Raw genomic sequence first — 26,413 nt, 5'->3', positions numbered from 1 at the left:
GACAGGGTCAAAAGAGAGAATAGGGGCAGGATAGGATGAAGGGAAATATAGTTAGTATTTCACAACATGACTACTATGGAAGTGTTTTGCATGACTACACATGTATAACCTGTATCAAGTTGCTTGCCTTCTCAATGAGGGTGGGTGGGGAGGGAGGAAGGGAGAAAATTTGGAATGCAAAGTTTTAAAAACAAATGTTAAAAATTGTTTTCACATGCAACTGGGAAATAAGATATACAGGCAATGGGGTATAGAAATCTATCCTGCCCTACAGGAAAACAGAAGGGGAAGGGGATAAGAGAAGGGAGTGGGGAGATGGAAGGGAGGGCAGATTAGGAGAAGGGGTTTTCAGAATGCATGCTGTCTTGGGGTGGGGGGAAGGGTGAGATGGGGAGAAAATTTGGAACTCAAAATCTTGTGGAAGTGAATGTTGAAAACTAAAAATAAATAAATTAACAAATATTTCACTGCAAAAAAAAGAAAGAAAGAAAGAAAAAACACCTCCTTAAAATGCCATGTAATTCAAGCTTTTAAATTCTGCGTGTCCATAACTGTACTTCTCATTTAAGCAGCTTTCCCTATTGAGAAATTTTTAGTTGTTGAATACTTAAATTCCTGAGAACATTTTTACTTTCCCATTTTTCTGTGGAATAATAAAAATAATACCTATATATGCATATGTATATGTACATAGATATAGATATGTAGATAAATAGATAGATAGATGATAGATAGATAGATAGATAAAAATCATGTTCTCCATCTGAGAACAAATTAAGTGTTGAAATATCTTTTCCTTGTATTAAGTTAGTAGTTTAAAATTTGTAAAACCAAAGATTTACCATACAAAGATTCTACTTTTCAAAACAAAGGCAATCCATTACAAATGTGAGGAAGGAAATGAAAAATGTTTTATGATTTAGAGAAGGAAACTGCTTGGGATAAGAGTATATATTCAGAATATAATTTTGTGTTGTAATTTGATCATTGGAATTGAATATTTTGAAGTTTTTTTCAACTGATAAAAATATATTTTCTCTTTGTCCCACACACCCCATTATAAAAAATAAACGAGATAAACTAAAAACCCTTGTTTTTTGACAATAGACATAGTCAAGCAATACAAATTTCTACACTATTTCTAAAAAAATACTACGTCTCAATCTGCACCCTGAGTCCACTGCCTCTCTGTCAAGAGCAGAGTACAATTCTTCATCATTGCTCTTCTGGAATCATGGTTGGATCTTGCATTGATTCAAATTCTTGGGTTTTTTTTGGAGGGGGGGTGAGGTAGTCAGGGTTAAGTGCCTTGCCCAGGGTCACACAGCTTGTAAGTGTCAAGTGTGTGAGGCCGGATTTGAACTCAGGTCCTCCTGACTCCAAGGCCAGAGTTCTATCCACTCTGCCACCGAGCTGCCCCTAAAATTCTTAATTCTTTCAGTTTTTGTTTTTAGGCTGTTGTCACTATTGCTTAGTGTTCTCCTTGTTCTGCTCACTTCATTATGCATAATTTCATTACAAGTTTTCCCAGTTTCTCTAAAATCATCCTTTTCACCATTTCTTATGGCACAACAGTATTTTATTATGTTCACAAACCAAAATTCATTCATCCATTCTTCAAAACGAATCCCCTTAGTTTCCAATTCTTTGCTACTACAAAAAGAGCTGTGTACATATCTTTTACATTTATGGGTCTTTTTCCTCCTTCTTTGACCTCTTAGGTCTAGTAGTAGTATACCTGGGTCAACGGTATGCACACTTTAAGAACCTCTAGGACACAGTTCCAAACTGCTTTCCAGATTGGCTGGACCAATTCAAAGCTGCACCTATCTTTCCCATAGCCTTTCCACCTTTTGTTATTTTCCTCTTTTGTCACCTTTGCTAGTCTGATGAGTGTGAAGTGGAATCTAAAGGTTGCATTAATTTTCATTTACCTAATGATTAGTAATTTAAAGCATTTTTTCAAATGGTTATCAATGGTTTGGATCTTTTCCTTTGAAAAATTTCTTTGACTATTTCTCTCTGGGGATGACTTTGATCTTACCTTTAATTAGTTGAATCTCTTGGATTTGAGACTTTTATCAGAGAAATTAGCTGCAAAGATTTTCTTTTCCCATTTACTTATTTCTTTTCTAATGAAAATTTAAAAATTAACTCTCACAAGCCAGTTCAAGCTGCCTCCAGTAGAGCCACTCGACAAGAAAATCTTCTCTACATTAGTGTTTTTTTATAACCATTGCCATATTTAAAAAAATAATCCAGATAGAAAAATAATAGCTTATTAAAGAAGAGCAATGTCCCATTAGAAGGATACTTAGTGTAAGAGGTATTATATATACCCACAGTTTTTCCTAAGGGAGTTAGAGGTAGATGTGTTTGACAGGAAGGATAATAACTTCTACAGAATAAAATAGTTTCATTTCAAATAACTGACCAGAAAACCACATTTCTTTCATCTCATAAATTTTAAGAGCTCTTAACAAACCCTAAAAAAAATAGGAGAGAAAAAAATAGTAAGAAGCTTATCTCATGGCATGATCTTGTAACAGTTAAGGGAAAAATGCTAACTGGAGTACTAGATAAACTGGATTTCTAACTTTCTTGTTTAAGTTCTTTTGTTTTGTTCTTTTAGGCTTCTATCTCCAAAATCAGGTGTTTGATTTCTGGACCACAGAATCTGAAGCGCAACAGACCCTACTAATACTTAACACCTAAAAGTCATCTCAACTTTTTATCTATTGTACATACTATAATTTCTTTGTGCCAAAAAGTACTATGAATTTGATGAAACAGCCCATCTTTCTGAAACTGTAGTATAGCTTTATCTGATATTTCCAATATTCTACCTGAAGAACCAGGATTATTCAGCAGTGTTGCTTGGATATTCTTCACCAACAGTTTTAACTTATGAACCCTTGGAGGTTTAGGAGGGCACAAGTCCTGAGGAAGTGTTGAGGTATACCGCATATCCTGTAGAAGGAAAACAACAATAACAAAGGAACATTTACCCAAAAGAATGAGAGAAAACAGGTGGTTTTGACATTCTAACACCCTACCAAGATAAAATTATTGAATGAGACAAATATCCAGTCTTCAGTCCATAAATTATGCACACAAATGGTGAGAATCCCTTGCAAAAACATACAATAATAAACTTCATAAGAAAACTAAAAAGTTCCATAATAAGAATCAAGTAAAAGGCTAGAACATCGAAATCTTTACTGAGAAACTTCCTCTGCTAATTGAAACAATTTATCTGTAACTTACAATCTCAGAGAGTTGCTTGGGAATTTAAATGATTTGTCTATCATCATAAAGCCAGTACGTGTCACAAAAGCAAGAGATGAACTCATATCTTCCTGACTCCAAGGCCATCCATCAAAACATGATGAAAATACCTTTTCACTGAGTAATACGTAATGATGTTGTATAATTGTATTGAATAAAAAAGTTACTTGTGTCCTAATCACTACTTTATTACAAGGCAGTCAAAAGGACTGAAATCCAATAGGTCTGGAAGGCCTGGGAGTAAGAACAGGGGTTATGGGAGATGGGGAAATGCTATAAGACCATATGTAAATTTCCTATGGCAGATCAACAATGACCTTGAAGTTGGGGCAGCTAGGTAGTGGAATGCATAGAGCACCAGCCCTGGAGTCAGGAGGATCTGCGTTCAAATCCGGCCTCAGACACTTGATACTTACTAGCTGTGTGACCCTGGACAAGTCACTTAACCCTATTGCCTAGCCAAAAACAAACAAACAAACAAAAAAAAGCGACCCTGAAGTAATATCAAATATTAATAACAAAGACAAGATTTACCTCTACCTCTTTTATATCCACAATTTTTGTGCTTAAAACCATTGATGGGGAGACTGAACTAATTAGATGTTTCAAAATATCTCTGAAGGATTTGGATAGTTCAAGTGTCCCAAATATCTGATCCTAGGGAAAAAGGAAACATCATTATCAATATTTAAAAAGCAAAATAGGAAAAAAGTATGCAAAATATGCAACTCAAATAACCACAATATAGCTACAAAGTGAAATCGGGCATCAGATTTCTATTTGGGTCAACAATGATGTAGAATATAAAAATGTTATAATACAGCTTGACTTTATTTTTGAAAGGTTAAAAACGGTATTATAAAATTATAGAACTATAAGGGATCAAAGAAATCATGTTTATGGAAGAGGGAAAAGGGTACAGTGAAAAAGGAGTTAAATTCAGATTCACAAGACCTGGTTTCATTTTCTGGCTTTAAAAAAGTCACGATCTTTCTGGGTATAAATTTCCTCATCAATAAAATGAAAGGCTTGGAATAAATGACTTCAAAGGGTATTTTCAGGTTTAAATTGTAGAGCATCTTCTTTGTGATTATAGGTAACCCAAAAACAAAATGGGAAAACTCATAATTTTATTTTAAGTTGTTTCATAGATTTTGTTAATGTGAGGTCTGTAGCATATTTATTTCCAGGGATATCTTGTACAAAAGAAGTGACACAAAAGAATAGGTATAACTAGAAATGAGATGGTTTGGGATAATAGACACCTCAGACTCAGAAAAAGACAATGACATGCAAACATCTACATGCAAAGCCTAAAAGAAAAATGCAGATTGGAATCAAACCCAACCAGAATTCCTAGAAGAGCCAAAGAAAGATTTTTTTTAAAAGAACAAAAAATGATTTTAAGAATCAAATAAAAACTACAGAGGAAAAATTGGGGAAAGAAATGAAAGCAATGCAAGAAAATTATGAAAAGAAAATTAGCAGCTGGGTCAGAGCAGCACAAAAAATACTGAGGAAAAAAAAAGTTAAAAAACAGAATTGGCCAATTGGCAAAACAGGTACAAAACTTCACTAAAAAAAAAAAAAATCCTTAAGAATTAGAATTGTTCAAGTAGAAATTAATGACTCCATGAGATAACAAGAAACAATAAAACAAAATCAAAAGAAGAAAAAAAAGAAGAAAATGTGAAATATTTCATAAAAAATTGACCTGGAAAGTAGATCTAGGAGAGATAACTTACTATATATAACCTTTCAAAAAATATCAAGGAAAACTGCCTTGATATCTTAGAACCAGAGGGTAAAACAGAAACTGAAAGAAACCACCAATCACCTCCTGAAAGAGATCCCAAAATGAAAACTCCTAGAAATATTATAGCCAAATTCCAGAACTCCAAGGTCAAGGAGAAAATACTGCAAGCAGCCAAAAAAGAAATAATTCAAATATCATGGAACCACAGTCAGCATAACACAAGATTTACCAAGTTCTACTTTAAAGGATTGGAGGGCTTGGAATAATATTCTGAAGGACAGAGGAGCTAGGAAACCCAGCAAAACTGAGTATAATTCTTCAGGGGAAAAAATAAACATTAAATGAAATAGAGAACTTTCAAGCACCTGATAAAAAGAACAGAGCTGAATAGAAAATCTGACTTTCAAATATAAGACTCAAGAGAAGCATTAAAAAGGTAGAGATGAAACAGAAATTATAAGGTAATCAATAAGGTTAAAATGTTTACATTTGTATATGAAAAGATAATTGTAATTCCCAAGAACTTTTTCATTATTAGAGGAGTTAGAAGGAGTATACATAGACAGAGGGCATAGATGTGAGATGATTTACGAGGGGATAATTTAAAAAGATAAAATTAAAGAATGAGAAAGAGGGATGCACTAGGAGAAGGTGGAAGGGAGAGAAAGAATGTAGAAAATTATCTCACATAACAGAGGCAAGAAAGGAAGACATTTTACAATGGAAGGGAAGATGGGGGGTGAGGATGTCAGGCAATGCTTGAACCTTACTCTCATTGTAATTAGCTCAAAGACTGAATAGCATACATACTTAGTTGGGTATAGAAATCTATCTTACCTAAAAGGGAAATAGAAGGGGAAAGGGAAAAGAGAAAGAGCAAGGGGCTGATAGAAGAGAGGGCAAATTAAGGGAGGTAGTGGTCAGAAGCAAAACAGACTTTTTTTTAAAAGACTTTTGAAGAGAGACAGGAGAGAGAGGCGAGAGAGAGCAGGATAAATGGGGGCAGGGTGGGGAGAAATAGGAGAGAGGAAAATACACAGTTAATATATGTCAATATAAGTTAATAAATGTGAATCTGAATAAATGTGAGATGACCTCACCCATAAAATGGAAGTGGATAGCAGAACGGATTAAAAACAGAATCCAACAATATGTTGTTTACAGGAAACACATTTGAAACAGAGAGACACAGTAAAAATAAGAGGCTAGAGCAGAATCTATCATGCTTCAGTTGAGGTAAGAAAAAAAAGGTGTAGGAATCATGATCTCAGATAATGCAAAAGCAAAAACATACCTAATTAAAAGAGATAAATGGGGACAGCTAGGTGGCACCATAGTGCATAGAGTACCAAGCCAGAATTTAGGGATACTCATCTTCCTGAATTCAAATCTGGCCTTAGACACTTACTAGCTGTGTGACCTATGGACCATAGTACACTAGGTCCTTCTATCCTCCATTATCTCCATAGACATTCTTGTTGTACTCCTTTTCCAATCTTAAACCAATCTGTTCTTCTATGTTTGGTTCTAACTGATGCTTCTTGGCCCCCATACAAATTCTTCTGGAAACAAGTAGGACGATCTGGTACTCCCACTTCTTTGAGAACTTGTTACACTTTGTTGTGATCCACACAGTCAAAGGCCTTAGTGTAGTCAATGAAGCAGAAGTAGATGTTGATCTGGAATTCACTTGCTTTTTCCATAATCCAGAGATTGTTGGCAATTTGGTCTTTAGTTCCTCTGCCTCTTCCAAAAGCCAGCCTGTTCTTCTGATAATTCTTGGTTCATACAATGCTGAAGCCTAGCTGGAAAAATCTTAAGCATAGTCTCGCTGGCATGTGAAATGAGAACAATTGTTTGGTAATTTGAATATTTCTTGGCATTGCCCTCCTTTAGGATTGGGATGAAAACTGATTGGCCACAGTTAAGTTTTCAAAATATTGAGTACATTTTATGACATCATCTTTTAGTATTTTAAATAGCTCAGCTGGAATTCCATCACCTCCACTAGCCTTGTTGTTAGCAATGTTTCCTAAGGTCCACTTGACTTCAATCTCCAAGATGTCTGGCTCTAGATCAAATAACCATACCATTGGGGTTATTGGAGATGTTAAGATCTTTCTTGTATAGTTCTTCTGTATATTCTTGTCATCTCTTCCTCATCTCGTCTACTTAGGTTAAATCTCTACTACTTTTGCATTTTATTATGCCAATTTTTGCATGAAACATTTCCTTAATATCTCTAATTTTCTTGAAGGAAAATCAAAGAAGAGATTAATAAATTTGAAAGCTACAAAACCATTTAACTAATAAAACTAAGAGATGGTTTTATGAAAAAAAATTGGTTAATTTAGTTTAAAAAAAAAGAAAACCAAATTACCAATATAAAAAATGAAAACAGTGAAGTCACTACTAATGAGAAGGAAATTAAAGCAATTATTAGGAGCTATTTTGCCCAATTATTTGGCAATCTAAGTGAAATGGAGGAATATATAAATATAAATTGCCCAGATTAAAAGAAGAGGAAATAGAATACTTAAATAACCCCATCTTAGAAAAAGAAATTGAACAAGCCATAAATGAACTCCCTAAGAAAAAATCCTTAGGATCAGATGGATTCACAAGTAAATTCTATCAAATATTTAAAGAACAATTAATTCCAATACTATGTAAACTACTTAGAAAAATAGAGAAAAAAGGAGTCCTAATTAACATCTTTTATGGCACAAGTATGATGCTAATAGCTAAATCAAGAAGAGCAAAAACAGAACAAAAAAAATACAGACCAATTTCTCTAATGAATACTGATACAAAAAAAATTTAAAATATTAGCAAGGAGATTACAGCAATATATCACAAAAAACATATTATGACCAGGGGATGTACACCAAGAATGCAGAGCTAATTCAAAATTAGGATAATTATTAGCATAATTGACCATATCAATAACAAAAGCATCAAAAATAAATACAGAATAAATCAAAAACAAATACAGAAAAAGCTTTTGACAAAATACAACACTCATTCCTATTAAAAACATGAAAAAGCATAGGAATAAATGCAACTTTCCTCAAAATGAAAAGTAGTACCTATTTAATATCATCAGCAAACATTATCTGCAATGGGGATATGCTAGAAGCCTTCCCAATAAGATCAGGAGTGAAGCAAGGATGCCCATTATCACCTCTATTATTCAATATTGTACTAGAAATGTTAGCTATAGCAATAAGAGAAGAAGGAAGGAAATAGAATAGGCCATGAGGAAACAAAACTATTACTCTTTGCAGATGATAGGATGGTATACTTAAAGAATCCTGGAGAATCAACTAAAAAATTACTTGAAATAGTTAACAACTTTAGCAAAGTAGTGGGAAATAAAATAAATCACATAAGTCATCTGGATATCTATGTATTGCCAACAAAGTCCAGCAGCAAGAGATAGAAAGACAGATTCTATTTATAATAACTGTAGACAATATAAAATACTTGGGAGTCAACCTGCCAAGACAAACCCAGGAACTATGCGAACACAATTATAAAACACTTTTCACACAAATAAAGTCAAATCTCAACATCTTGAAAAATATTAATTGCTCATGGGTAAGTCGAGTCAATACAATAAAAATGATAATTCTATCTATTAATCTATTTATTCAATACCATACCAGTCAAACTACCATAAAAATTATTTTATAGCACAAGGACATCAAGGGAATCAATGAAAAAAAATGTGAAGGAAGATAGTTTAGCCATAACAGATCTCAAACTGCATTATAAAGTGGTGATTATCAAAACATTCTAGTACTGGCTAAGAAACAGAGTGGTGGATCAGTGGAATATATTAGATATATATTACATTATACTAAATGACCATAGTGATGTAGTATGTAATAAACCCAAAGATCCAAGCTTTTGGAACAAAAACTCATTATTTGAAAAAAACTGCTGGGAAAACTGGAAAACAGTATGGCAGAAACTAGGTACAGATCAAGATCTCATACCACATACCAAGGTAAGGTCAAAATGGGTACATGATTTACACATAAAGGGTAATACCATAAGCAAATTAGGAGAGCATAGAATAGTTTATTTGTCAGATCTGTGGTTAGGGGAAGAATTCAGGACCAAAGAAAATATAGAGAGCATTACAAAATGTAAAATAAATAATTTGATTATATAAAATTTAAAAATTTTTGCACAAACAAAACCAATGCAGCCAAAATTAAAAGGAAAGCAGAAAACTGGGGGGAAATTTTTTTTTTACAAGTATCTCTGATAAAGGCCTTATTTCTCAAATATATAGAGAAAGGAGTCAAATTTATAAAACATACAAGTCATTCCCTAATTGATAAATGGTCAAAGGATATAAACAGGCAGTTTTCAGATAAAGAAATCAAAGCTATCCATAGTCATATGAAAAAATGCTCTAAATCACTATTGATTAGAAAAATGCAAATTAAAACAACTCTGAGGTACCACCTCACACCTATCGGATTGGTCAATATGACAAAAAAAGAACATGATAAATTTTGGAGGGTATGTGGGAAAATTGAGACATTAATGCATTGTTGGTGGAGTTGTGAACTGATTCAACCATTCTGGAAAACAATTTGGAACTATGTCCAAGGGGCTATAAAGCTGTGAATTCTCTTTGCTCCAGAATACCACTGCTAAGTCTATATTATATCCCAAAGACATTTTTAAAAAAAGGATAAAGGACCTATTTGTACAAAAATATTTATAACAACTCTTTTTGTGGTTGTTAAGAATTAAAAATCAAGAGGATGCCCATCAATTTGGGAATGGCTAAACAAATTATGGTATATGATTGTGATGGAATATTATTGTGCTATAAGAAATGACAAACAATATGATTTCCGAAAAATCTGGACTTATACAAACTGATGCATAGTGAAGTGAACAGAACCAGAATGCTGTACACAGTAATAGCAATATTATACAATGAAGAACTGTGTAATGACTTACTATTCTCAGCAACACAATGGTCTAAGACAATCCCAAAGGACTTATGATGAAGCATGCTCTCTGCCTCTAGAGAAAAAACTGATACTGTCTGAATAAAGACTGAAGCATACTATCTTTCTTTCTTTCTTTCTTCCTTTATTTATTTCCAAATCTTTTTGTACAAAATGACTTATCTGGAAATGTTTTACATAGTTGCACATGTATAAAATAGATTGGATTACTTACCATCTTAGGGATGGGAGAGGTGAGGGAGGGATAGAATTTGGAACTCAAAATTTTTTTTAAAAAGTTTAAAAAAAGTTTTAATGTAATTGGGGACATAATAAAATATTATATTATAATTTTTTAAAAGAATGTAAGCTGAAAAAATCCATTTACATCTATTCTTTCAAGTATTCTGAATAAGAATGAGTGTTGTATTTTGTTAAAAGTTCTTTTTTGCATCTATTGAGACAATCATGTGACTTTTGTTGCTTTTGTTATTGATATGGTCAATTATGCTGATAATTTTCCTAATATTAAACCATCCTTGCTTTCCTGGTATAAATCCCAGTTGATCACCATGTATAAACTTTATGATATATTGTTGTAATCTCCTGGCTAGTATTTTATTTAGGATTTTTGCATTCATATTAATAATATGAATAATAATTAATAATATGAATAATAAGTCTATGATTTTCTTTCTCTATTTTTGCTCTTCCTGGTTTAGGTTTCAGCACCATATCTGTTTCATAAAAAGAATGGTAGGATTCCTTCCTTCTCTATTATTCCAAATCATTTATTTAATATTGGAATTAGTTTATCTTCAAATGTTTGGTACAATTCACTTGCAAATCCATCTGGTCCTGATGTTTTTTTCCTAGGAAGCTCATTTATGGATTGATCAATTTCTTTTTCTAAAATGTGTTTATTTAGATATTCTATTTCCTCTTCTATTAATCTAGGCAGTTTTTATTTTTATAATCACTCTTCCTTAATTTGTTAAATTTATTTTCATATAATTGGGCAAAATAATTTCTCTGATTTAATTTTCATTAGTGTTATATTCACTCTCTTCATTTCTGCTAGTAATTTGGTTTTCTTCTGACTGTGAGCTTCTTGATAGCAAGGACTATCTTTTGCCTTTCTTTGTATTCCTGCAGTTAGCACAATGAATGTTTGTTGACTATTTCTAAAGGTTTGGCAGTGAATGTGAGGATAGAAATGGAGAAAAGATTTTGAGAGGGTAGCTAAGAGAAGGGAAGTTATGATGCTCAAAGAACCCAAAGCTGAAAGCAGAGAGAACACTGGAGTCTTCCCCAATCTCTGCCCTAAAGAAGGAAGAAAAATGGTGAAATATCACATACACAAATCAGACATGCCCTTTTCTGTACAAAACTGGAAAGCTGAAAAGCCACCTTCAGACTTGCTACCCAATGAGTTAATCTGATGCAGACTTGGAAGATTTGCAGCATCATCAATCTCCAGACTTCCTGAGGACTGGAGAGAGTTTAGAAAACTACTGTCTGATGATTATGATCTCATCACTAACTTTGGAGGCAATGTCATCGGTCAAAAGCAAAAACAGTAAACACAGGAGTTGAAGGACTGATGACTGAAGAGATCTGCAAAACCCACTCTGAGATAGGTAGTCAGAGAGGTAGATAGGAATCAGAAATAAATAAAAGGCCAGAGACCCAAAATGAGGTTAATAAGTAATTAATAAGTAACTGAGGCTTCCTAATTTGAGAAATAATTTATAAGACATAGATCTGGACAAGATCTTAGAAATTATCTAAGTCAAGCTCATTTTTATAGAGCAAGAAATTGAGGCCCAAAGCTTAACTCCCAAGGTCACATAATTGCTATTACTTTGCATTCAAGACCCTTCCAGATACCAGCCCTGAATAAATTGGGAATGAAATCTTGACAAAATCATTCAAAGAAAAGAACAGAACAAAGTTATAAGGAAAAGTATTCTTGAACAAAAGGAAATAAACACGATTAAGGTTAAAAACACAAACTGAAAATCACATTTAATGTTTGTGGGCATTTCAGTTCATGGGGAAATAATTTTTAAAAGATGTTGGTTGAATAATTTCAAAAATATGTATTTAAGATCAAATTAGCTCTTATGTAGTCCTATATGTTGCAAAAGTATATATATTTACAATTATGTGATTATATATACATAACAAAGTTCCAGAGAAAGGCCTGTAGTGCATATAAGGTTTGGATATGATAAAGAAGTTTAAATTATATTGAAAACAGAAACAAAAACTAGGATTTATGCAAAGGTCCATTCAAATCAAATTATTTTCCCAATAAGCCACATTGAGTAGAAACAATAAAAAAGGAAAATAATATTTAACATTTACATAACAATTTCATATTTACAAAGTGCTTTACACATATTTTCTCATTTGATTTGATCCTTACAACAACTCTAGGACATGCTATTATTATCCCTTTTACAGATGAAGAAACTGAGGCTGAAAGAGGCTAAATGACTGCCCCAGAGACATATTGCATGTGTCTGAAGCAAGATTCAAATTCAGATATTTTTGACTCAGAATCTATGTTGCCAGGGGATTAGCAGAGTGAGTATAATGGAATGACAAAGATGAGCAATAAGTTAACCATAGCCTTAAAACCATGATAAAATAGATGGAGGCATCATGATATAGTAGATCAAATTCTAGATTTGGAATCAGGAGAGACATGAATTCAAATGTTGCCTTAAATGATCTCTATGACCATCAAAAAGCCAAAGAGTTTCCATTTTCTCAACTGTAAAATGTGAAAAATGCTTGTACTATCAACACCTACAGGACTTTTTAAAGAAAAATGCTTTCCAAATTTTAAAACACTAAACAAATGTGAGATGTCAACGATGATGGGAGAGAAGTCAGTTATGTTATGGATTAGGAAGGAAGGGACTGAGGGATTGAAGGTCACATTGAGGGCAAAGCACAAGTATATTAGACATTTTCTAATGCAATTTTCTATCACAGCAGCAGGACTGGTCCCTGGCTAAACCTAAGTTAGCTGGATAAGTATACATGAAACAGACATAGAATATCAGTCTACAAGTGGTGACATCTTAGCAGCATAATTCTGTGATATGAGATATGTTGAAAATAATAAAAACTAACCTCCTGTATTGCTTTAGGCTGGATTTTTATATTTATCTCTGAAGCTTTGAGGAAGGACCACTTTATCAATATATCTTCTCTTTTCTCTTTCATATGAAGTTCCAGCTATTAATAAAAAAACTGATTATTAGGATTTATGATTTTATGGTCACTGTTTTAACAAAAGTAGTTTTCAAATCACTAGTTTGGCTCCTCATAATACATTACAAAATTTGCCATGGAAAGAGGGAAAAAAAGATTATATTAAATATTACTTACATGGAATGGATACTTAATTTTTTTTTTACCACCTTCACCCTTCACATTCAATTAACTTCCAAATTGTGTCAACTGTACCTCTACATATCTCACATCCGTCCTTTTTCTTTTTCTCTATTTACATGGCTACCACCTTAGGTCAGGCCTTCATCATCTCTGCTCTGTTCTAATGCAGTAGGCACTTAAGTGGTCTCTTTGTCTCCAATTTCTCCCCCTTTTTAATCCACCCTCTTTGTTGAACTGAATTATTGAACTCTAGTCAAAAAAAAAAAATAGGATAAGAGAAATACTTGCTATAGGTTCATAATAACTTCCTATCATCATTCATCTTTTCCTATAAGTTAAAGTGATTGTGTAAAGAAGAGATATTTTAGTTTCATTAATGTAACACAATTAGCAAACAATCATACAAAAGGGCAGGTCATTAGGTATTAAAGTCTTTTGAAGACTAGTGTGATTTTTCATTACAAAAACACATGGGAATAGGACATCCTGGTGTTAATACTAAATCTTTGATAATTGCATGTAGATTAGCTATAATGCATATATTATATGTAGCCCACAAAATTCCAATCTGCAACAAAAATTATTAAGGCAGAGCTCCAAACATCATCAATCAATTTATTAGAGAGACCAGTGGTCCCTAATCAATTGGGTCCAAGACCTTCCTCACAGTCCAGGCCCCTGGTGCTCAGGGAAACTCCTATGATTGCCTAATCTTCAGAAGTGGAAGAACTCCCATGATTGGCTAAAGGCAATGTCCATCAATCATAACCACTTTGTCAGTAGGCCTTTCAAGGGTTATTAACTACAAGTCATCAACTATAGGCCATCTCATTGGGACTTTCCATGGCCCATCAAACATTAGTGTTTTTTTATATTTATATATTTATATATTATAAGAAGCAAAGAAATTGTGGCTTTGAAGCAAAGGTCATTAGGGAGTAGGTGACAGTGATTCACAGGTACAGAAGGGCAAATGAACCTCATTTCAAAGTACTACACTTGGAGTTGGGGGGGTTGAGGGGGTAATGCATTGATAATTCCTTACAACAAACCTAACTAATGAAGTGTGAATCTATCTGATAAATGAAATATAATTAATAGTATCATCAATACATGGTAGATTTATCAATCATAACTCTTATCCTGACAGCATTAACTAAAATAACTAACTCAAACTTAATTCTACTCTACTTAATTCACTAATACAATCATTGATACCCATGAAATCACATCAAATGAACTGAGTAAATGTTGATTAAATGGACTAGGGGTATCAAAATTATCTTCACATACATTTTTAAATTGTTTTGAACACCAGATATAATTGTATCACATTGATCTAAATCATTAAAATCATCAGAGGAAACTAAAAAAGGAAAATATAATTTCCAAGAATGTTGTTGCTCACAACCATGTGAAAACACAGAACATAATGAAATTTCCTAGCCAAATATGATAATTCATTCAAAATGTTCCAACCCTTTTGGAGCAATTTTCTAATGACTTGCATCTTGAAAGAAAAATATGTCATGTTCAAACTGCCCATGATCAAAGGGATCTCATTCCATTTGTCTCTCCCCAGGAAAGAATAACAAAATAAAGCTGGAATACTTGAAGAATAGGGAAGTCTAAATGAAAAATCTTTCTAAAATGTGTTTGTACACTTTCCTAACTTAATTAATACACAATATACTTTATTAAAACCATATTTCTTTGAAGAATGAAGTTCTTACAGTATCTTAGGGAAGCGTTTTATGACTCACAAGAACATTCATGTATAAGCAAGAAGTAATTGGATTGAATCTGTAACAGACCCAAAATATATCCTCAATGTTTTCTTTAAAAGAAATTAAGTTAATCTCTTGTAAGTTTTTCTTTTAAAATTTCCTCTTTTTCCTCAAATATGAGAACTTTAAAATTCCAGTTAATTGAGGACTTTAGGTAACTGAGCTTCTGCTGAATTAGAGACATCTAACTGTGCATATATTCATATTCTTATTAGTTTAACTTCTAAGTATAGTCTTATGATAGTACAAATTTGAAAAGATATTGGAGACATCACGGTACAACTAAAAGAACACTGGCTCTGGAATCAGAGGACTTGAGATCAAATCAGCTTCTGATATTTACTACCTGTGTGACCTTGGCAGGTCACTAAACCTCTTTGGCCCTCAGTTTCCACATCTATAAAATGAGTCTGTCGGACTAGATGTGGCCTCTGAGGTCCTTTCCAGATCAAAGATTCTGTGAATAAGAAGGCATATGAATTAGTAATGACTGACGTCCTCCCTATCTGAATTTTTTAGGAGGAAGGGAGGGTAATAATACTATCTATGATTTTTCCAACTCTATATATCTTTAAATTTTATTCATTCATTTTCAGAATTGTGTCACCTCTACCCCTGATTTCATTTGTATATACATGGTCTCATCTATTTGTTCTTTCCAACTTAATTTTCTTGAGGTGATTTCGACTTTCTCATCTAGCACACTGGGAATTTAGGAGTTGAGATGAAATGTGGCGATTTCACTGTCACTGGAAATAAGAAGAGTTCAATATAAAAGGTCTGCAGATCTCTTCCCTTTCCGTGTCAATTTGTTGCCTTCCCTCCAATTTTATTTATAAATGCTCCTGGGATGATCTGACTTAGTTGAGGCTCAAGCCAGGCTTATTCCAGAACTGTTTTCCTCTCCAGTACCATTTTGTACTGTTTTGTGAGGTGACACAGTTACATCTATATCTGTAAAATAGCTCTTTTAAAAAGATACATGTAAAATAGCTCATGCCCTACTTAAAGCCACATTAAAGCCCTACTTAAAGCCAGTTTTTTTGGGAGGGGAGGTTGGTTTTTTTTTTTCTGGTGGGTTTTTTTTTGGTGTTTTTTTAAAATGGATATATGATACATTTTATATGGTACATAACACATATTAGACAATTTGCGATGCTTTCCTTTCATTTCACATAAAGGAGGTATGGTTTGGGAAGGTTTCATGGCAAGTTTTCATGATATGAAAAGAAAAAACACTAAATTTTACCTGTAAATGAAATGGAGATAGCTGTACATCATATGACTGACATTTTGAAGCATCAGATGAGGCTGAGAGCACATGAACAATAAATTGAATTGAATCTCCTCCAACATTACAGGATACCACCTGGGGGAAGAGGGAGGAGGAAGCATTTAATTAACATTTTAAATATAAAAAAACTTTATAGAGCAATAAAAATCTTATATATATATATATATATATAATTTACATAAACTTTTTTTGTTTGCCAGAATTCCACAGCTAGCTGTGAGTTTAAATTTTCTAATCTGATTAAATATCATAGAGCACTTGAAAATCTGGAAACAGTATTCTAAAATGTCCTCTAACACAGATTAATTTTTTCCCAGAAGTTCAACATGGTGATTGTCAAATCAGTTGTTTTGATCCTTCTTCCTTTAGACACACTTGAGAGCATTAAGTTTTCCCAGTCAGTAAGTCAATAACTCAATTAGTCAACAAGCATTTATTAAGCATCTAGTATGTTCTGAGAACTTTATTAAGTGTTAAGGATACAAAGAAAGACAAACAAAGCAGCCCCAAGTCTCAAGGAGCTCACAGTCTAACTCGGAGATAAAATACAAACAATTACGTACATAAGCAGAGAGAAAGCATTAGCATTTCCTGAGATCAGGTAAGGCTTCTTGTAAAAAGTATGTTGATAGCTGGCACTCGAAAGAAGCTAGGAAAACCACAAGTTAGATATGAGGAAGGAGAGCATTCCAGGCATCAGGGATAGCTAACTAAAATGCACAGAGTTAGAAGCTGGAGTATCTTGTGTGAGAAACAGCAAATAAGCCAGTATCACTGGACCACAAAATTAGGGGTTGGGGGTGGGGAGGGTGTTAAAGTATATAAGAAAACTAGAAAGGTAAGAAGGGGTCAGATTGTGAAGAACTTTTATGCCAAACAAAGGATGAATGGGGGTGGGGTGACATGGTGAGACCCGCATTTTAGAAAGATCAATTTGACATCTAAATAGAAGACAGACTGGAGTGGGGAGAGATTTGTAGCAGGGAAACCACCCAGAAGGCTTTGCAATAGTCCAGACATGAGAGGATGAGAGCCAGTGCAACAGGGTGATGGCAGGAGTGGTGAATCAAAGCTAACACCTAGGTTGCAAACCTGATTGACTGGAAAGATGTTAATTCCCTTGACAATAATTGGAAAGTTAGAAAGAAAGAAGCATAGAGTGGGAGAGAAAATAACGAGTTCAGTTTTTAGACAAATTTACTTCAAAATGTCTGTGGGACATCCAATTCAAGATAGCTAAAGGCAGTTGGAAATGCAAGTTTGGAGGTTAGGGAAAAGTTTAGGGTTGGTTAAGTAGATCTGATATTAACACTCAATAAAATCTATTAGTCGTATATGCTTTCCAAAAAGAAGTGCTTCAGATCTGGAAATCACATTTATAGCTGTTACAGAATTAATTAATTCAGAATATAAGCAATTGTTCTTATGTTGAACTTACACATCATCCTTGTTACAAGTATATATTTGGAGAGAGAAAACAAGGAGGAAATAAGAAGGTAAATTGAGATGAGCGATAGCATGGGAGTTAGGGGAAGAGGGTAACTACCATGATTTATAGGTATAGAATATCATGTTTAAAAAAAAAGCCCTAGTAGAAGCCTAAGAATTTAAAACTTAAAGTTATTAAGCATGTTATATAATGAAGGAAAAAAGAATAATTCCAAAATTAACTTATTTAAGAGAACAACATCATAAAATGTGAATCTACTACAATAAAATTAAATTGTTAAATCAAAGTACATATGTGAACCTTGAAGGATTTAGAATTTTTTTATTATTGCTAGTGACAGATTACTGAGAAATATGTACCTATAATGTAAATTCAACCAATAAATAAGCATTTATTGTTTACTATCATTATCAGTTATTACTAGAGAAGAATTGTTTTAATACTGGGAATATAAAGTCAATAGTGAAACAGCACCTGGCCTGAGGGAGCTTACATTATCATGGGGATGAACACATGTACATATAAGTATATATTTTATATACAAAATCAACACAAGGTAGTAGCCAGGAAGACATCTTCCTGAATTAAAATCTGGCTCCAGACACTTACCAATTATATGATCCTGGGCAAGTCACTTAACCCTGTTTGCTCCAGTTTCCTCATCTGTAAAATGAGCTGGAGAAGGAAGTGGCAAACTACTCTAGTATCTTTGCCAAGAAAACTCCAAATGGGGTCACAAAGAGTCAGACACAACTGAAAAAATGCCATTTTTTCATTTGCCATTACTCAAGTTTCCTATCTGACTTATACCTCTCCCTATACTTCCCTCCTATCTTTGTTCTTTGCTCTCATTGAGACCTCCATTCCTTCCATCCTTAAGTACTTTCTCAGAGCATTACCCCTTCTCCCTTTTCAATCTCAACTCAATAGTTAGCTATTTCAACTCTACATTATCAACTTCTCTTGAATGTCTTCCCCCTTCTCCCACTGATGATCTCCTGTCAAAGCTCAGCCTTGAATTACTCCCACCATCTACTTCCTTAACTCCCAATCATGAGCTACTAAGTGAAGCTAGAGAAAATCCCACAACCATTTCTAGGTACATTAAAAATTTATGTAATCCAACCTCAATTTGTGGCAACCAAATAGTCCTTTTATTCCTCCCTAATTGTTTTCCTAACTCCCTCCCCACACAAGCTATTCCAAATATTCTCTTCCTTCTGGAAGCTTTCTCACACTTCTTCATCCCTTCCTCTCAGATAAGGGCCTCGTCTCTTACTTTGCTGAATAAACTGAGGCCATTCAATGTGAGCTTTCTCTTCTCTCCTTCTCATCTCAAAACCCCATGACTCTTTCCTCCCTTCACCGAGGCTCTGATAATGAGACACTTCTTGCCAAGGCCAACTCCTATAAATATGCACTTGATCCCATCTTCTACTGTTTTCTCTAGCAAACTGCATCTTTAACCATCCCCTCTTCCCTTGAATCTTTAACCTCCAACAACTGATTCATTCTCTACTACCTTTTTTTAAAAAGGCCAAGTTTCTGCCATCTTTAAAAAACCTGCACTAGACCCTCTCCCCTCCTTCAAGATACAATACTATATTTCTCTGCCTTTCAACTCCTTGAAAAAGTTGTCTACACTTGTCTCCACTTCCCCTTCTCTTACTATTCTCTCACTGACTCCTTTGGAATCTGGTTTTCAATCTAATTATTCAATGGAAACTACTCCTTCCAATGATTCCTTCATTAGTCCTAATCCTTGATCTATCTGTTGCATTTAACTTGCAAACATTCTTCCCTCTTGGAGTTCTTGTCACACTCTTCTTGTTAGTCTCCAATCTATGGGACCATTCCTACTCAGACTACTCAACTGGCTATCATTATCATAAGAGAACTTTTCATTTCTTTTCTACTGGCTCCAGTATAGCTGTTTTGTTTTTAAGGAAAGTGAGGTAGCCAAGTGAAGCTTTTTCTTTTTGTGAAATTTGGCACAGACCTAAAAATTTAACCCAGGTGATTAACTAGTTAATGATACAAGAATTTCTGGCTCAGTTTTATTTCTTCATGATGAGTGTTTCCTGACTAGTTGTAAATTCCAGAACAGATTCTCTAGTGCTTACTGATCAATTTACAAATTTATCCAACAGAGACCTTCCCTTTCTAATATCAGTTCTTTGGTGTGTAAATCTGTACCTTTTCTGTTATGGAACTGGATAATGAGAAGCAGCCAATTGCATCCACAAGCCCTAGATGCATTTTGGAAGAGGTGGACCCTTCAGGTCACCAATGAAGGAGCAGGTTGTGAGTTAAATGGGATCATAGTTGCAGTTAGGGGCTTCATGGTTAAATGCATTATAGCTGCAGTCAGGGGCAAGAAATTCATAAAATATTCTAGTTAAATCAACAATGATGTATGGTAAGGTAGGGATTTACTCTGTCTTGGTTGAACATTTACCCATCCTGCTACTTCAGTCACATACTGCATGTTTCAGCCCACTTTCCCCTTAAGCAGTAAACAGTAAAAGAACATATAAATAGCTTATGACCAAAGCCTCAGAAAGGAAATATCCCCCAAGGCCTGCTGACCCTGGCAAGGTGCTATGGCAAGGTCTCTAGAAAGTAAATATCCTAATAAAGTTTGGATGTATCACTTTGGTTTTGTGTGCCTTTGATGCAATGGTTGCTTTGGTGTCCCAGTCTCCAACACTTCCCTTTTGCCTTCTGTAAAAACTCCAACTATATCCATCTTGCCCTGTCCTATATAATAAGATGCCTACTAATGCCACTCATGGCCCATTAGGTTTGGTTTTTTTTGTTACCCTAAGACTATGCTCTAGCATATCATAAACCAGTTATAAAATGCCTCTGCAGGTTGATAAGTATGACTGGCAGCAGCACCTATCAATGAATATCTGAATAATTTAATATTATCATCCATATCAAGACCCTTAACTTTGGTGTGAGCCAAAGAAAACTAGTTTGACTGGTATGGTCCCAGACTCCCAGGATGCATGTACACGAAGACTAATAAACCTAAAGACTTGACATTGTCCTCTTTGGACTTCTTTCCAGATGACATAGTTAGAGTTAAGTTCCTTATGTTCCTGCCCCTCATTTCTCTTGTTTTATTAGCTAATTTAGAAAACATCCTCATTTCTCTGGTCCTAACCATTTTCCTCTAGGAATAACTCTTGGTGCCAGTTGGCTCTTCGTCTAAAACTCTGTATAAGTTGGAGCCCTATGGGTCTCTGGGACTTCAACTGGAGCATAAAAGCCACTGCAGTGGTTCCACATCAAGACGCTACCCCACAGTGGCCTTCAGCCAAGTGGACTCCATTACATTGTTTGCACACCCAGAAATGTTTCACACTGATACTGTTATCCTCTCCTTGTAAATAACACTAAAGTTTTGTTGACTGCTATCTCTATTTGGTTCCACTGCTCTTCATTCAAACTCTCCTACATTACATGTGGGTATCCACCAAGGTTTTATCCTATGCCTTCTTCTCTCCCCTTTCTATCCATTCTCTTTTTTTAAAATTTTTATTTTTTTATTTTTTTTGGCTAGACAATGAGATTAAGTGACTTGCCCAGGGTCACACGACTAGTAAGTATTATGTGTCTGAGGTCAGATTTGAACTCAGGTCCTCCTGAATCCAGGGCTGGTGCTCTATCCACTATACCACCTAGCTGCCCCCTCTATCCATTCTTGATAACCTCATCAGCTCCCATTAGTAACTATCATCTCAACACAGATGACTCCCAGATCTACATAACTAGCTCTAGTCTTTCCCAGGTTTTCATCTCTTGATATCAATTGCTTATTAAATACTTCAAACAAGTTGTCCCAGAGACATATTAAACTCAACTCAACATGTTTAAAACCGAGCTCATTATCTTTCCCCATAAATCCTTCCCTCTTTCAAACTATCCTATTTCTGTCAAAGGCACCACCACTCTTCCTGTCTCCCAAGTTCATAATCTCAGCATCACCCTCAAATTCTCCCTCTCCCTCATCTCACTTATCCAATCAGTTGCCAAATCATTGTCATTTCTAAAATAAATAAACTTGTATTACATGTCTGCTGTGTCAGGCACTGTGTTTTATAAATATCATTCAATTTTTGTCAATCAATCAATACTTATTAAGTGCTTACTATGTGCCAGGTGGTTTGCATGGACATTCAGGGAAGACTAGTACCTTTGGTGTGAGGGCTGCTTTCTACCTTTGCTGTCCACCTGATTCAACCAACTCTCACCTGTGGCTCCAAGAAGCCGTAACACGTGCAGTGGCCTCACCCCAGTAAACTGTTTTGGCAGACAGGCTAAACCAGGTTGAGAGTAACTGAGCAGTCTCAAACCCTTTAATGAGTTACAGGAGTGTCTACCCCAAGCATATGAAGACTTCCCCCAGCAGAATGGACAGATGAGAACAATTTGTTCCAATAGCCATGAAGGCAGCTGAAGCAGGTGCTGTGGAGTGCTTAGAGTTTGGTTAGACATCAAAGACACCAAGGTCATCCACTGCATCCCGAGTCATCACCAGTCATCTTGACTTTTGTCTTGCCATTGCACTTCAATGATTCTAGAAGAGAGAGGGAGGCTGATGACTTCACGCAACTCTGCCTCACTTAAATGCAGTTTATGAGTCAAACAACATCAGTCATACTACTTTACTATTTTTACCTATGACAGGCAAGTGACGAAGCAGCAGGTATGGATATACTAGGAACTGTAGTCACAACCCTGCACACGGACAGCTCAGCCCATAGGTTCGTCTTCTCATTAGACTGAAGCAGCAACGGGATTCGGCAGCCCCTGGGTATCTGAGCAGCCTTTTTGAAGGGCCACACTGATCATTTCCTATTGTGAAGAAGGGACTAGAAAAGATGCCCTAAAAATTGTCTGCTTCACTTAACCTAACTCTGGACTGCTTATTGTGATAGGCAGGAATTCTACTCTGTAGTCAAAACACAAAAAAAGTATAAAAACTTTTGCAAAGATGATTCTACTCATCATTGGTACATAGAATGTGCACATACTTATAGACAACATGAAGTCCAGTAGACCTGAAAGATGAACAGTTCTTGTTGCAAGAGAACTCAGCAGGTATCACATCCAAATAGCAGCTCTGTGTGAAACAAGGTTGGCTAATGAAAGCCAGCTCAGCAAAGTCAGAGCTGCATATATGTTTTTCTGGAGTGGCTGCAGTTATGGGGAGTGCCATGAAGCTAGCGTAGCTTTTGCAATCAAAACTAATCTATTCAACAAACTTGTATGCTGACCAAAAGGAGTAAATGATAGGCTCATGGCAATGTGATTGCCACTTGTAGAAGAGCACCACGCTACCATCATCAGTGCATAAGTTTCTACCACAACAAACTCTGATGAAGTCAAAGAAAAATTTTATGATCAGTGTGCCAAAAGAGGACAAGCTTGAAATTCTGGGTGACTTTAATGTCAGAGTAGATACAGACTATGAGACATGGCAGGGAGTCCTTGGGAGGAATAGTCGGAAATAGCAACAGCAATGGCAATGGTCACTTACTACTGAAGACTCTCATGACCTTCTCATCACCAATACTGTCTTCCATTTACCTAAGCATAATAAAAATTCTTGGATGCGCCCTCAAAGAAAACAATGGCATTTAATAGATTATGTCATTGTAAGGAGAAGAAACAGATAAGATGTGAGAGTGATGAAGGCAAACGTGTGGCACAGAGGACTGGACTGATCATAGACTTATCCTCTCTAAGGTAAACGTTCAAGGCAAGATGACTACCAGAAGACTTACTGTCAATAGAAAAGGAAAGCTCACACCACATTGGCTAGTTCTTCAATGGAGTATTTATGAAAGATAAGGGACAAGAGTCATTTAGGATGAGAAGGCATAAAATGAAACATTGGATTTTGAATAAAATCCACCTGAGGCTCAACTGTTGATAGCAAAAATATACTGTAATAGCTAGAAAGGTCGAATCTCTAGATTATTCAGAAAATGTCTTTGTAAGTTTTTTTTTTCTTTTTGCTAGGCAATGGGATTAAGTGACTTGCCCAGGGTCACTCAGTAGTAAGTGTCAAGTGTCTGAGGCCAGATTTGAACTCAGGTCCTCCTGACTCCAGGGCCAGTGCTCTGTCCACTGTGCCACCTAGCTGCCCCCAGAAAATTTCTTGATGCAAGGTTTTTGCATCAAGATTCAGGGTTTTTTTTTTTTCAGTAATGGTAAATAAAAATAACCTCAATGTCCAGCTTTAACAAGATATTATGGCTTACCTTCTGGACAGACTTGACAACATTCACAACTGGTTGAACTGCTAGCTCTAATGGCTTTTGAACTTGGTCCTCTTCAAATGTAAGAAATAATGGTCCCTAAAACAGGAAGAAGAGGAAATATGGCAATAAAGTATGATATTACCTTTTAAAAAAAAAAGAAAATATATATTTTAGCTCTTTCAATAAATAAGATTTGTTTATATAATAAACATTTCCCACTCTATCTCGCTATATTACAGCTCAATCTAAACACAAATACGCTTTTGGCTAAAGCCCCAAATTAGTGTATTTTCTACTTACAGACAAGGCAAATCCCCAGAAATTAAATAATAAAGTATACTAACAAACTTAACACAAGAAAATCCATGTAATAAAACCATAACTTGTCATCAAATTCTTTTGTCTGTCTTTTTCACTTTGCTTCACAAGTCCACTCAAAAGGTCCTTTAGGCAGACACTGACAGGCACTTCCTTACTCTTCCCCAAAAAGGGAGGGCTGGAGGTTGGGGGAAGGGAGAGGAGGAATTGCATAAGGAGTCCTCTGGTGACATTCTTGCTGTCAGAGCACAGTCCTCATTCTCTCCTACGTTTAAATCTAGGGTGCCTCTAACTTGAAGCTGTATTATTAATTACGACAATTATTGTCAGTAATGCTTTGTAGAAGGTCAGATATATACAAAATTGGACATGAGGGAATTATGGAAAGATAGAGGAGTGATAGGTAACCTAGCAGAATTCTTCCTATTCCACTCCAATACCCCTGTAGCAAATAAATATGAAAAGAGTTCCCAAATGCTGTAAACTCAGCCAGGACAAGAAGGGAACAATTAAAAAACCCATCACAAGGTAAATCTAGAGAAAATAATAGCTGAAGACCAATTTAAAAGCCTATCCTGCTACCACAGACCTGTGCACAATTCTACCCTATGATCTCTGTGACTATTGTCATTTTTGGCACCTGACTTTTGAAATTAAGCCCTTTTCAATTTTCCTAGTAAGCCCTCAGTCCTAAGATAGATGGATATGTCACCACTTCAGCATGGTCCCATTGCTTCCAGCCTCCTTTAGCCATTCCTAAAGTCCCTTTGCTAGCCCAGAGCCACCTGCATGGCTCCTACCACTTTGAACACCCAGGTTGGTTTGGTTTTGTTTTGTTTTGTTTTTTAAATATTGTGACCTCAACAAAAGTCAAATTGCCTTATCCAAAAAAGAAAAAGAAAAAAAAACAGAAAAAGAGTATTGCATACTATATACGGTGAATTCCCACAATGGCAGGGCACAAAAGCACTAGGCCTTTTAAAATGTGGTAAACACATTTCCAGTAAAGACATCATAGAGAAATAGCATTTTTCAAGGAAAAGGTTGATCTCAGCGGATGAATACTTTGAAATAAAGGAATTTGAGTCACAACTTCCTGAGGTAGGGGAAGATAGACTAACATATTCTGCAAGGTGCCCTGAAATGACAATGGAGCAACTTAAAAAGTGGCTCAGAAAATCAGTAAAAGAAATAAGAGAAAATAGTAAAGCAATAATAATAGAAATTAGCAAGTTCAGTCAAAGACTAGAGAAAGACAAAACCAGTAGGTTCTCCAAAAAAGAAGATAACAGAACTTGAAAGCATACATAAAAAAGGACAAATAATGAGACAAATTAAAATAAGTGTGGAAGAACATAGGACAGCTCTACCATACAAGAGTGCTGAAGGTAAAGTTACAGTGCGAAGAGATCAACTAAAGATTATAGGTCTTCCAGAAAATATCACAATAAAGAAAACCTGAATATCTTGATCCAAGGAAACATGCAAAAAAATTGCTGAGAAATAGTGGGAACAGACAACAAAGTTCAGATTGAAAGAATTCTTTTCCCCAAAAAACAACAGAAACCCCAAGAATAAATCAGCAAGAAACAATGAACTCAAATTTCAGGAATTCCACATCATAGGTCAAATCTTATATTCAGTAAGGGACCAAAAAAAAAAACCCTTTAAATTCCAAGGAGAAACAATAGCATCACTCTACGTTTATAAGAAATCAAAGGAAATTGAAATATAATATTTGGAAAGCAAGGGCATTTGCTAACACCCTAAAATAACACATCCTACACAGTAGAACCTGAACATATTCGATAGATAGATAGATAGATAGATAGATAGATAGATAGATAGATAGATA

General features: G+C 35.0%; 1 protein-coding gene across 1 annotated transcript in view; it reads right to left on the bottom strand.

Moving 5' to 3' along the window:
* The window catches only part of C2CD2 (C2 calcium dependent domain containing 2), an 81,945-nt gene that overhangs the window by 37,894 nt on the left and 17,638 nt on the right, over nt 1-26,413 (bottom strand). Inside the window, exons 3-7 of the mRNA XM_027843600.1 lie at nt 24,241-24,336; nt 16,468-16,587; nt 13,168-13,272; nt 3,823-3,945; nt 2,847-2,970 (exon numbers count right to left, since the gene is read on the bottom strand). Of these exons, the coding sequence (XP_027699401.1) occupies nt 2,847-2,970; nt 3,823-3,945; nt 13,168-13,272; nt 16,468-16,587; nt 24,241-24,336 (568 nt within the window). The remainder of the gene's footprint in view (nt 1-2,846; nt 2,971-3,822; nt 3,946-13,167; nt 13,273-16,467; nt 16,588-24,240; nt 24,337-26,413) is intronic.

The sequence above is a fragment of the Vombatus ursinus genome, unplaced genomic scaffold (assembly GCF_900497805.2).
Source record: "Vombatus ursinus unplaced genomic scaffold, bare-nosed wombat genome assembly UNPS02014924.1, whole genome shotgun sequence".
In the NCBI taxonomy this organism is placed as follows: domain Eukaryota; kingdom Metazoa; phylum Chordata; class Mammalia; order Diprotodontia; family Vombatidae; genus Vombatus; species Vombatus ursinus.
Note: the sequence above shows the minus strand (reverse complement) of the source record. Positions and strands in the feature narration are given on the sequence as shown.